This window comes from Cyanistes caeruleus, unplaced genomic scaffold (assembly GCF_971803275.1).
Source record: "Cyanistes caeruleus unplaced genomic scaffold, bCyaCae1.hap1.1 HAP1_SCAFFOLD_65, whole genome shotgun sequence".
Lineage (NCBI taxonomy): Eukaryota > Metazoa > Chordata > Aves > Passeriformes > Paridae > Cyanistes > Cyanistes caeruleus.
Genome location: NW_028255884.1, coordinates 1,639,992 through 1,650,380, shown reverse-complemented (window position 1 = coordinate 1,650,380; position 10,389 = coordinate 1,639,992). Strand labels below are relative to the sequence as shown.

Below are 10,389 nucleotides of genomic sequence, written 5' to 3'. Positions count from 1 at the left end.
GGCCCTGGTAGCCTGCTGGGCTGGAATTTCTCCTATTCCACCTCCAAATTATTCTTTACCAGTGGATTTGTCTGGAATTTTGTCCTTACTTTTCCCTATTTTTCCTTCTTAAAAATCCTTTTTTCCCCCAGTTCCTTTCTGCTTGTTTCCACTATGTTTTCCTCATTTCCAGTGCTGTATGGGATTTTTTTGGATCTGGATTGTGTCCTGCCTCTCTCCCCACCTTCCAGACCCCTAAATCCCAAAAGAGAATAACCCAAAAAACCTCGGAAGACTGAATCAGTACACGTGGCATTGTATTGTCATTGGAGTGTTCCTAGAAAAACAGGCAGAAATTTGGGATGAACATTCCCTCTCCAGTAGATCCATGAATACCTGCAATGCAGAAGTGGAAAAAGCTGCTAAAATTGGGATTTTGCATTTTCCAGGAGAGATTTTGAACCTGGCTTTATTCATTAACCTTTCAACATGCACAACAGAGGACGGAACACGGCAGGGCCTTAGACACAACTTTGGTCCCTGACACACCCAGGCTCCTTGTCCCACTACTGGCCTTCAGTAACACCTTGAACTCCACAATGCTGTGGAGCCGGGCCTTCAGCACAGGGACCTTTCCAGCCTGATCTGCGCTCCTTCCTCTGCGTCTCTGCACAAAATACGGCGCAGGAGAGAACGGCAGGAGGGGCCTGTGTGTCACAGCGCTCTGGATTTGTGACCCTTCAGCTCCACACAGATGCAGGTCAAGTGAAAAAGGAAAACTGTTTATTGATGAAATGCGAAGCAAAGGGATGAGCAGAGGGGCAAAAAAGGGGATGGGGAGTGTCTGGGGGCTGGAAGGAGGGAGCTACCAAAAGGGAGGGAGAGTGGAGGGAAAAAGAAGGGATGGGCAGTGTCTGAGGGCTGCAGGGAGGGAGCTGTCAAAAGGGAGGGAAAGTGGAGGAAAAAAGAAGGAATGGGCAGTGTTTGAGGGCTGGAAGGAGGGAGCTGTCAAAAGGGAGGGAGAGTGGAGGGAAAAAGAAGGGATGGGCCGTGTCTGAGGGCTGCAGGGACAGAGCTATCTACAGGCAGGGGGAGAGGGCTGAAGCCATGCAAGCTTCCCACAGGCTCAGCTGTGCAAGTCATCAGCTGTGCCTGGAGCTCCAGCTGGTCTCTTCTGGTCTCAGCGTAGTCTCATCTTCCACAGCATCTTAAATGAACACTGGTTCTCCTAAGCCAGCAGACCAGCGTAGCTCTGCAGCTCTTTTAGAGAATATCTCCCGAAGATCTGTGTTTGACTGAGAAGGGTTATCATCTCTCCTCAGGGCTTGAAGTGCTGGAAGAGAGGGGTACAAAGCCACGATCAGAGCCCAGATCTGTGGCAATCCTAGGAGAAAGTCCTGCCAGGGCCATCCCAGCCTGCTCTTACTGTGGCCACAGGAGTTAAGGGGCCAACAGGACCACCTGCAAGGTATTGGATACGAATCTCTCCCAACTACATCACCACCCAAATCTCTCGCCCTGCATCCCTGAAATCTCTCTGTGATATTCCCACACCACCAAGGTGTCCACACAGAGAGAGAAGCCCTCTGAAGCCGTGGCACGGATTACAGCTCCCTGCCCGGGCATTTCAGATCCCCCAGTGCCAGCCCCTCACTGCCTGCTGCCCTCACTCACCCTCGATGAGGGCCTGCAGCTCTTTCTTCTGCCCCCTCAGGTGCTGCCCGGCCATCCCTGGGAACACAGAGCCTGTCAGGGCCCCAGCGGCACAGCTCCCTGCCAGCGGCGCTGCCAGCCCTGTGGCCACACGGCCTCCCGCCCCGGCAGGGCTCAGCCCGGGCCCTTGCCGCATCCTGACTCAGCCCAAGGGCACGGCTGCCAGGGGCCGGCAGCAGCAGCCCCGAGGGCAGCCGGGGCTCCAGGGCGCCGGGCCCGGGTGCCGCTGCCGGGGCAGCAGCCGGGGCCGGGGCCGAGCTGCGGCGGGGCGGGGAGGGAGCCCGGGCTCGTGGCTCACCGATGAACCTGATGGCCGCCTCTTGCAAGGGCTCCTGTGGGCAGTCCAGGTACGGCAGGGCCCGGCGCAGCTGCTCGGCCGCTCGGTTCCTGTCCTGTGCCAGCTGCAGAGAGCGGCAGGAGGGAAGGGTTGGTGCGGGCTCTGCCCCTCGGCCGGGCACTGCCTGCGGCCAGCCCCGGCCTCCCGTGCCCGCCCAGCCCTGAGGCCCGGCCAGCAGCCGCTGGCGCCGGGCTCTGGAGGGGGCAGAGGGCCGGCTGCTGCCCGGGGAGCCGCGGTGCCGCCCCTGCCCGCAGCCCCAGTGTGGGGCTCCATTGGCACCCGGCTCGGGGCCACAGGAGCCTGGAGAAGAAGCCGTGCGGCCCAGGGAAGGGAGCAGCGTGTGGGGCGCAGGCTGGTGCCCCTGGGTGCAGCACCGGGCAGGGGCCACAGCTGCCAGCCCCACACACTGAGTGCTGGGACCAGGGGGCTTCTCAAAGTTGAGCTAATCCAGGCTGCCCTTACCAGACACTCAGCAAACTTTGATAGCTGCTCCTTCCTAATCAGCTGCTTCAGATTCCTCCTCTTGAGGAACTCGGCCACACGAAGCAGCGTTTCCCGAGAGGCCTGGAGAGCAGCAGAGATGCAGAGATGGCACTGCAGCCCAGGGCACAGGACTCTTGTCTGGGTGACAGGGCCCCGAGGAAGCCGCAGCCTGGGAGGTTCCAGGACAGGAGGAAGCCAATGCCCCTCCCAGGGATGCACCAGCATCACACAAAACCTGACCTTCGCCACATGCTGGTTCTCATCATGGCAGTGGATGAAGAGTGGAAGCAGGCTCTGGTTCAAAATCTTCTCCAGAGGCTTCTTTCCCTCATCCACTGCCAAGTCCATCGCCTTGAAGAAGAGATCAAGGGAGAGCAACTGTACATGGCTGTGGTCCTGGAGGAAAAGAAGAGAAAAAGACCTTAATACCAATTCCCCCAGGCTCACCTGGGCAAAGGCCCAGAAATCTGTAAGACACAAAGTTTCTGGGCAGCAGCCAATGCCCGTGTCTGGGGGCACAGAGCCTTACATGGTCAAAGAGCAGCAGGAGTGCCTGAGCCAGCTTTGGGGCAGTGGTGCTGCATATCATGATGTCTTTATTCTTGAGAATACTGATGAACACACGGAGGGCCATGCCAACTACATCTCCATCTGCATCACCCAGCAGCTCCTGAAGGCTTCGAGACAGGCTGCACATTCTTATGGCCTGTGTGGAACACAAGGCTGTGCTGGGAAGCCCTGAACGGCTGCAGTGCCAAGACCGCCCTGGCACTGCAACCCCACCCTGCTGCTGCCAGGCCCAGAGGCCAAAGGGCTGTCCCAAAGCACTCAGGCAGGTGAGGCAGGAGAGCTGGGAGCAGCTGCCTCAGCTCCTGAAGCCCAGCCAGCCCAAGGAGCTGCTTTCCACAGCACAGCTTCAGCTGCTGCCCCATTCTCACCATCGAGGGTTCCTTGCTGAGCACCACGAGGCCTCTGAGCGCCAGGCGACGCCTCTGTCTGCACTCACTCTGCAGGTGCCTTGATGCGATCTCAAGGACACTGTCACCGTGTTTAGTCAAGTCCAAGCACTCGAGGACCTGAAAGGCACAGGGCAGTGACAGGGGAGCCGGCTGGCAGAAGCCTGGAACTGCGCAGGGCTGGGCCCAGGCAGCAGCACAGGGCACGGGCACCGTCCCAGGCAGCTGTGGCTATGCAAGGGGACAGGGCTGGCAGGCAGCTCAGCGAGGTAGTGCTGCCCATCGGGCTCACCTCCACAAGGAATGCCAGGAAGGACAGATCACAGCATGGCTCCTCCCTTCTGAGTGACTTGAGCAGGTTGAGTGCAATATGGGAACAGAAGGGGATCAAGCCACGGAGCATCTCCCTGTCAGGGGAAAACAGCACCAAGACCCTGATGGTGGGGGGGCGGGGGGACAAACCTCTCCCAGGAAAGAGTCACAGAGATCTGGCCTTTCCCCAGAATCCCTGGAGGGACCAGGGGTGCTTTGGGAAGTGGCTCCTTTTGGGCACCCTCCTCTCAGCCTTTTCCAGTCTGCTTAGTCATCCCTCAGTGACGAGGCCCTCTGGCCAGGACCACAGGGACTGTGTGACACACCCCAGGCACAGGGCACAGATTTCAGAGGCAGTTGGGAGAAGTGAGGCTCACCTGGCCAGCAGACCCACAGCATAGTGCTGGGTGTCAGCACAGAGGAGCGTGTCCCAGCCACGCTTGCGTCCCATTTCCATGACCACACTCTCACACCGCAGTCGGCAGAGCAGAGATTTCATGGCCTGCACTGCAAACCTGTGTGCAGAGCAAAGCCCAGGTCACACTGAGTGCACTGGTGTCAGCCACAAGGGCGTGGGAAGGACAGGAGGACTGGCACCTGTTGGGGTTGCTGGGAAGGCGGTGTTGCTCCCGGCATGCTTTCCAGAAGCTGTCAACTTCCACTGGTGGCATCTGCTGAGTGGTGATGACAACATGGAACAGCAGAGCCACAAACAGACGGGCGGAATAAAGCATCATTGCCTCGCAGCACTGTGGCATCTGGACAATCACCCAGAGCACCAGAGTTGCCTGCAAAAGAAGCACACCAAGGCAGTGCTCAGTGCCGAGGTGTCCATGGGACAGGGCCTGAGGGGAGACACAGGGGGAGCAGCAGGCCTGGTGCCCCCTGAGCCTGCCCCTAGCCCAGGTTTCAGCCCAGCGCCTTAGGCAGGGAGAAGACAGAGAGCTCCTGGGGAAGCAAGCTCCAGGTGATCAAAGGCCATCTCCATAAACTCACACTCAAGGGAAAAACGTCCTTGTTGTCTCCATCAGAGGTGCAGGTGCTGCAAAGGGGCCAGTTCTCCATCACACAGAGCAATGTTGGCAGCACTTTCTCTACTGTTGGTCCCGACGAGCCTATGGTTTGCCACATCATGGCAGCAGCTCTGTGGGATCAGAGCTCTGTGTCAGGGGTGTCTCAGTCACAGAGCCATGCCCTGTGTAGCTGTGGGGACCCAGGTGACAGAGCCCCAGTGCCATGAGGGGCAGGGAGGGAGCACTGGCAGCAGCATCAGGACACAGAGGGGCCCGAGGCTCCTGGACCTCTCTGCCTGTTGGGCAGAGCCCATTGGACAGGCTGTGCAGGGCCATGGGCCCTAAAGGCTGGTGAGCCCTGAGCTCTCAAGGCACGTGGGCCCCATACCTGTCACACGATGGGGCACAGTGCAGGAGGGCCAGCACCACATCAGCAGGGTGTTCTTCAGCCAGCCTTATAATGTCAATTTGCTGCCTGACATCCACAGTGACACGGGACACCAGACTCTGGTGAATGTTCCTCACAGTAGCTGGCACCTGGAGGAGGCATGGGGAAGACATGGAGTGCTGTCCAAGGCAGCAACTTCCCCAGCTTCCCCCAAGAAGTGCTTCCCTTCCTGTCATGCTCTGCTGGCCTCAAAGGCTGAGGGGGCCCTGTGGATGTGGCGTGAGGGGGCACAGGATCGTGGGAGACCTCCAGTTCCAGTACCTGACTGGGTACCTTCTGGTCAGAAGAAGCAGCTCTCTTCTCAACAACGTCAGAAGAAACACGAGGGTCCTTGAAATAATCCCATATGAGCTCTTGGCTTATAGTGGGAGTGGGTGTCCTGTTGGCCTTTGCGATGCCCTCAGTCTCTCCGGTGTCATCATTTTGAATGCCCTCAGTGCCTGCCATGTCAGCCTTTGCCCTGTCAAACTCCACTGCAGCGTCAGACTCTTGTGAGTGCTCAGCTGAATCCGGGCTGACATCAGGCTCTGCCTGGAGCTCGGTCAGCCTGCAGTCAGGCTCAGCTGTGCCCTCAGTTGCTGCTGTGGTGTTCCTTCTACACCGAATGCGCAGGAATTTGCGGAACCTCTGTGCAGAATGAACAAAGGACAGGGGAGAGAGGCATGTTCCATGGAGTGCTCCAAGCTCCACTGCTGGGCTGAGCAGTGCCAGCAGGCCCAGCCCAGGTGGGGATGGCTGCAGGTACCTGCGCTGCTCTTCGGAAGCGGCCACGGGCAGGCTCCTGCTCTTGTGTCTGGGCCATGGCTGCATCTGGCAAAGAGCAGCCAGAGCTGAGGGGCTGCAGGAGAGGCTGGAGAACACAGCCCAGCCCTGCACTCCCCAGGCAGGGACAGCCCTGGGATGGCTCAGGGGATGGAGCACAGCCACTGCCAGGGGTCAGCCCCAGCCCCTATTCTGTCTTGTCCTTCGGCATGTCCACATGGGACGGGACGGGACGGGACGGGACGGGACGGGACGGGATGGGATGGGATGGGATGGGATGGGATGGGGCAGGGCCCAGCTGACTGCAGCCATCAGCCCTGTGGCCCAGTTCTGCCACTCACCATCCTGCAGTGGCTGGAACTTCTTTGGCTCTTCTGGCTGTTGTGCTAGGGCAGGTCCAGGGTCTGTCTTTCTTTTCCCCCTGAACACTTTGAAGACGCTGAGGAATATGCCCGCCATTACACAATCTTGCCTTGAAGGCACCTTAAAGAGAGATGCCGTGGGAAATCTCTGAGTCAACAAGTCCTGCAGTTGTGCCTTGAAGGCACCTGCGAGAGAGAAGCCCCAGGAAGGCTATAGGACAGCAAGTCCTGCAGTCTGGTCTCGAGGGCTCCTGCCACAATGACTGGAGACTCCTTGTAAATGACTGTGGTCACCAGGTCCCACAGTCTCACCTTGAGGACAGAGGCCAGAAGGATGGGAGATGCCTCAGAAAAGCTCCAGGTCACCAAGTACCGGAGTCTGGCCTTGAAGGCACCTGCAAAAGAAAAGTCTTGGGAAGGCCACAGGTCACCAAGTCCCGCAGTCTTGCCCCGCAGGCATCTGCAAAAGAAAAGCCTCGGGAAAGCCACGGGCCACCAAGGCCCGCAGTCTTGCCACGAGGTCACCTGTACAAGTAAAGACTTGGAAAAGCTCCGGGTCCGACACAAACGAGTGTGCTGTGCGGGGGCTCCTCACAGCACCGCTCTGCCGCGTCCTGTCCCGTCGCGTGCACTGGGCACTGTGGCATGGCCCTGTCACCGCCAGCTCCTATGTCACCACGTGTCACAAAGGGCTCTCTGACACCCTGTCCCTTTCCATCCCATGGTGACCATGTGTCACAAAGGGCCCTTGCACACACTGCCACCTGCCCTTGGGCTGCCCCCATCCCCCCCAAAGTGGCCCAGCTTGGAAGGAATCCCTTGCCCAAAGTGTCTAAGACAGCCCAACAGGATCTTTAGGAATGCCTCAAACCCTCAGCAAACGCTGCCCTGCTCTGCAGGTTCAGGGCAGCAGAAGGAGCCCCCAGGGCTGCCGACGCAGCCACAGCAGGAAGGGCACGGGGCCTTGCACAGAATCTGCACAGGGGCCTGGCAGCACTGAAATCAGCAGGTGTGGCAGTGTCCCCACCAAGGCAGACCTGCCACCCCAGCCGAGCCCTGGCAGTGCTGGTGCCCTTCTCCTGCCCCAGAGCCCTGTGCCCCTGGGGGGTTTCTGTGCCAGAGGGCAGCCAAAGCCCACGTGCATTGGGGGCTGGGCTCCTTCCTGCAGGGGCTGTTGGCAGGAGCTCCTGGAGCTACTGCTGGCAATGCTTAGTCTTGGTCAGATTAATTACATGTGGGAATTATTTTCCCATTGATGTAATTTCCTGCAGCTATAAAACATCTTTGTGGGGAAGGCAGAGAAGGATCTGGCATTTAAGAATCCTCAATTCATGAGAGCTTCCCCATTGCTCAACTCAAGAATTTCCTACAAGTTGCAGACTTCACCAATTAATTGGAATGGCCAGAGAATGTGAAAGAGTTGCAAGTTTGCTTCCCATCTCAAAGCAGCAAGTCCTTTGCCTTAACATCATCCATTGAGAGTCACTTTACAAAATATAACACTACACAGAGGCTAAAAAAAAGCCATTCTTTCATTTGCAAACCTTTGCTTTTCTATGGAGGGATGATAATATCCTAATTCTCTGAAAAATTAAAGCTCTCAAGTAATGAAAGTTCACTCAGTATTACAAAAGTAGTCCAAACAATTGAGTAGATTGCAAAAAGGCTAATCCTCCCCCTGGTACAGATATCTAGGTGGCCAGTAAATTACAGCTCTCCCCTCTTCTTTTTTTGCATGAGAAGCAGGACCACTAACAGGAAAAGTCACAGATATTCCTTATGTCCTCCATAACCAAAGCTGAGCCAAACCATGGATGCTCCCGTCAAACTGACTCAAATTCCAGCCTAGACCTCTCACTTCCAGACAACTTCTTCCCCAACACACCCACCAACACCAATGCTCCCAAAACACACTCACAGAACTCCTCAGCACCCCACCAGGACCCTCAACTGTTCCCATCCCACCACAGAGCTTTCCCACCCTCCAGCAGACCCCCTGGTTCCCTGCACATGCCATGGGATGGCACTCAGCAGGATCTGCCCCAAGGCCTTGCGCGGTAGCAAGCTCAGGCTGCCAGGCCACTGGTTCCTGGATCATCCTTCCCACTGACCCTTCCTGTGCACAGCTGTTACATTTACACATTTGAGCCAGCTTGGACTTCTCCCCTTAACCAGGATTGCTGGGAAAGGATGGAGAGCAGCCTGGCAAGCTCTTTCTCCAGCTCCCTCTTTACTCTTGGGGCAGCTAGAACATTCCACAGGAAAGCAACTGGTGCCACAAGGAGTGGGTGACATCAAGGGAGATCACTCAGGACTGCTAAATCCTGAGGGAGCACCGCTGGGTTTGACCTTTGGGTACCTGCACAAACTTCAAGTCAGCCGCCTTAGTTTCCAGGACAGCTCTGTGTTGGCCAGCATCCTGACGTGGATGCAGGACTGCTGCAAGGCACTGCTGGGACCCAGCAGGACAGGACTGGCTGTCGTGTTTACATGTTGAAAATGAGTTAGATCGTATTTAGCTAGAAATTTAGTGATCCCTGAATTTGATAAGGAGCTGGGCCATTATAAGCTAAGAATTTTTTTTTCTTTAATTCTGTATTTTAGCTGTTTTGTAGCATTTAATTTTGTCTCAGTACAGCAGTAGAGGCCCTTCTTTTGGTTTGGATTCTTTAGGGAATTGTTTCCCATCTGAAAGGAAGACTCTGTGAAGGGAGTGGTTGTCCAGGGGCAAAATATAGGTCATGAAGAAACAAGACGTGGCTGAGACCTCTTACATCCCACACTAAGGAGTCAGCCAAAGGAAAGGAGCATTTGGGAGTCATGCCTGGGGGAGGAGGGACAGGTGGTGGGGTTGTGGCTGTCTCTTAGCTGGGGGACACAGCTCAAAGGGCAAATGGTTGAGGTTTTGGTGTTGGACTGCTGCTGCCCCGAGGAACCACTGCTATTGCGCAACTTTTCCATCACTGTGTCTGTTTACTGTGGGTGAGCCTCTGCTCACAAGTGTAGCCATGTAACTGGGTCCTTTCAATACCCAATCACTCTGGGAGGGATCCTCACCATGTGCTTGGGTGCCTCAGGGGAAAACCAGGACCCCAACCCCCTTTGAAAGGGAGCATCTCATGGCTGCTTGTGGGAGCCCAGCAGCTGCTGCTGTTGCCAGGGCATTACACAGGTGACAGCCAGGGGACACCCAAAACAATCCCCCCCTCCACCTTCTTTCTCCTTCCAGGCCTGCCCAGCCCCTGCTGTTTCTGCTGATAGTAAAAGGCATTAAAATCTTAGAAAATTTTGGGACTTAGAAAGAAAGTTAGGTTTGGAAAGCCCTGGGAAAAGCAGGCCCTGGAAATGTTAGGCCTTGTGCTTGCTAAAGACCAGGTCAAGCTTCACTTGTGTAGTCAGTATATGATAAATGATACAATTGTTAGATGTGATTAGATATAATTATTGTTTAGAGAACATGAGGAACAATGTTTGGGGGCTAAGGGGGGATAATGAGAAATCCATGCTTGGGTAAAAACAATGCATACAATAGAACAATGGAAGTTTAATAATTAATATGTAAGTTGCATAACAATAGAGTATAAAATATATTCAACTCGAAAGCCCAAGTGGGGTCAGATTTGGGTATGTGTACCCCTGACACCCAGAGCTGTTTAAATAAAGTACCTTCATATAACCATTCGTGGTTATGTGTGTTCCTGAACATTTTGGCGACCCAGATGGGACCTTGTGAGTGCTGCTGAGCGAACTCGCGACCCGATCACGCTCCAGCCGGCACCGAGGGGTTCTCGGGGAGCCCATCAGCCGCGACCGTCTCTGCTGCTCACAACATCCCCGGGAGAGAAAGGTAAGGCGCTTTACTTTGGTTTAGGTGCCTGCCAGTTAGACGTGGCGAAAGCTGCGCGTGGTTGGGCTAAAGGAATTCCTCTTGGTAAAGCCTAGGCGCCGTCCGTCAGACGACTGCGAAAGCGTCGCAGGTTCGGCATTTGTGGTATATTATAGTTATAATATAGAGAAGGGTTTT

The 10,389-nt window shown here is 55.9% G+C and overlaps 1 protein-coding gene across 2 annotated transcripts; it reads right to left on the bottom strand.

Annotated features, from left to right (window-relative positions):
• Nucleotides 1-740: 740 nt before the first annotated feature.
• Nucleotides 741-7,039, bottom strand: LOC147647143 (maestro heat-like repeat-containing protein family member 7). 2 transcript variants are annotated; one of them, XM_086872499.1, is made up of 16 exons: nt 6,678-7,039; nt 6,345-6,486; nt 5,987-6,051; nt 5,503-5,868; nt 5,182-5,330; nt 4,777-4,924; nt 4,378-4,568; nt 4,158-4,295; nt 3,761-3,875; nt 3,451-3,588; nt 3,042-3,218; nt 2,753-2,908; nt 2,492-2,593; nt 1,991-2,093; nt 1,654-1,710; nt 741-1,312 (listed from the first exon to the last, which is right to left on the bottom strand). In XM_086872499.1, exons 2-16 carry the CDS (start codon nt 6,460-6,462, stop codon nt 1,188-1,190), a joined length of 2,148 nt encoding a protein of 715 aa, XP_086728625.1. In that variant the 5' UTR covers nt 6,463-6,486; nt 6,678-7,039; the 3' UTR covers nt 741-1,187. The 2 variants fall into 2 exon arrangements, with proteins under 2 accessions (XP_086728625.1, XP_086728626.1); XM_086872500.1 differs by having other exon boundaries at nt 5,515-5,868; nt 6,678-7,036.
• Nucleotides 7,040-10,389: the final 3,350 nt, after the last annotated feature.